At 39.6% G+C, this 2,038-nt stretch overlaps 1 protein-coding gene across 1 annotated transcript; it reads right to left on the minus strand.

Annotated features, from left to right (window-relative positions):
• Window positions 1-835: 835 nt before the first annotated feature.
• On the minus strand, window positions 836-2,032 carry LOC108254036 (dual 3',5'-cyclic-AMP and -GMP phosphodiesterase 11A). Its single transcript, XM_017448978.2, has 2 exons — window positions 1,976-2,032; window positions 836-1,499 (listed from the first exon to the last, which is right to left on the minus strand). Exons 1-2 carry the CDS (start codon window positions 2,018-2,020, stop codon window positions 1,368-1,370), a joined length of 177 nt encoding a protein of 58 aa, XP_017304467.1. The 5' UTR covers window positions 2,021-2,032; the 3' UTR covers window positions 836-1,367.
• Between the last annotated feature and the right edge of the window lie 6 nt (window positions 2,033-2,038).

Consider the following 2,038-nt stretch of genomic DNA (forward strand, 5'->3'; position numbering starts at 1 on the left):
ACAGGATAAAAAAAGAGTTTCGATAGAAGGAGCTCTAACAAAGGAGGTCCTACCGTCCCGAAATCGGAGAAAGAAGGAGCACGGGGGATAGTATTAGAAAGCCAGCATCTGTGTTTAGGATAATGTTCAGTTCACGCGGAAATCGAACCCGTGACCTAGTGCTTAGAAGACAAGGCGTACTCCAAGCTAACTAGGCTGCGTGGAAAGATAGAATATTGTTTCGAACTCTTGACGTTCGTGTACCTTCACCATCCAGTACCCTTGATGGGAATTTATTCCCGTAAATATGTGACTAAAAAATCACTTTCTTCCTGATTCCAGGTGCTTGGTACATCCAATGGACGAGTGGAAGTGCATAGGATCAGGAAGGAGCTGGGCAAACAGAGTGATGCAGATTTCAGAAAGGATAGGAACAAATTCATGAAATATGTCTCAATATTGTAGGAATATTATAGAGAAATGTAGGAACTAATTCATGAAATGAATAAGAATGAGATTATGTTTCGAGATAGGTAGGTAATTGGGATTCAAAAAAGTAAGAAAGAAATCGTAAGAATCCTAAGTAGGTAATAAGAACAATTTAGTGAAATGTGGGCACGGGAGAAATGGGTTTTCAAATTGTAGGAATCCGAATTAGGTCATTGTTGAAATATGGCTTAATATTTTAGGAAGTTATAAAAATTTTAAAATTATAAGAATCAAGCACATATTCATGGAATTAATAGGTAGATAAGTACCAACAAATTGTTGTAAGAACTACTTATTTCAACTACATCTAAACTGCTAAGTATCCTTACAAAATTTAAACAAAATGAGTGACATAGTAATTATTTGAGGTGCTCTCAGGAAGATTTACGTAAAAATCTGAAAAATAAGTAGAGTAGGAAGATAGGAAAAATCCTTGGTTAAATTTCGTGAAAAACCAACGACTATTTGAATATACCAGTCTCCTGTGTGTCTCTGAGGTTAAGCAACGTTGTGTGTGGTTGGTATCTGGACAAATGACCATCTATGACCACTGGTTTATTTTGAGAGGCACTCAACCTCGTGAAAACAATTCGGGGCGGGTTGACAACCAGGCCTTTCTGAATTTCATTCTCCGTTTTCATTTCTCACTCCTCTTCTTCTTCCTAACCTTTTCCTACTTAAATAAGGTCGGCGTTTCTTGTCAGTCTCTTCCAGGCCGCCCTATTGTGTACTTCACGCCCTGTTAAATTTTTCTCACTCAAGTCTTGTTTCACACAATTCTTCCACCTTTTCTTCGGCCTCCTTCGCCCTTTTTCCCCTCACTTCCTTTTTGTTTTCTCACTGCGGTGTTAATTCTACTGTTTCATTGCATAGAAATGACGAGGTTTCTATATGTGGTGTTATTTGACTGCCTCTTCTATCCCGTCCGTATTACTAGTATTGCTTTGTTCGTAAAGTTTCCTCCACTCTTCTTTGTTGATCAGGACTCCCTTGCGTAGGATCTCAAACTTGGGATTCATATTGGACAGCGCCTGAAATAAAACAAGAGGATTACATGATGAGCATTGATTTAATTGGACAAAAATGTACACTCGTATTTCGTTTGCAAATAATTGGACTGGTTAGGCCGGCCATACACTATCAGGTAGACCTGACAGGCGCACCTGTTCAGGCGGAACTGTCAGATATACCTGATAGTGAATGGCCGGCTTTACTTTCTGATGTTGTCGTGTTGATCAAGCACCTGAAGTATTGTCTCTTCTCATCCATTAGGGATGGACATGCTACCACACAGACAACACGAGTTTAATGTAGGAGGTGGGTTGTTTCTTCACTCCGAAATTGAATACATGCACAAAAAGCCCGCTCTGAGGCTAAGGTGTGGGGGCAACTGCCTCAAGGGATGGGTTAAGCTTATAACCCGAAATTAAAATGACGATAAAGAAAAACAAAGTTCTCTTTAGCTTCGAAAAAACTTATACAGAAGGTAACCAAATGTTCTACTTACGTCATACAGGGGGTAACACACATCATTCATCCACTTGTATTGCATCAGAGGCCACTCGTGTGA

The sequence above is a fragment of the Diaphorina citri genome, unplaced genomic scaffold (genome assembly GCF_000475195.1).
Source record: "Diaphorina citri unplaced genomic scaffold, Diaci psyllid genome assembly version 1.1 scaffold7427, whole genome shotgun sequence".
NCBI classification, from domain to species: domain Eukaryota; kingdom Metazoa; phylum Arthropoda; class Insecta; order Hemiptera; family Psyllidae; genus Diaphorina; species Diaphorina citri.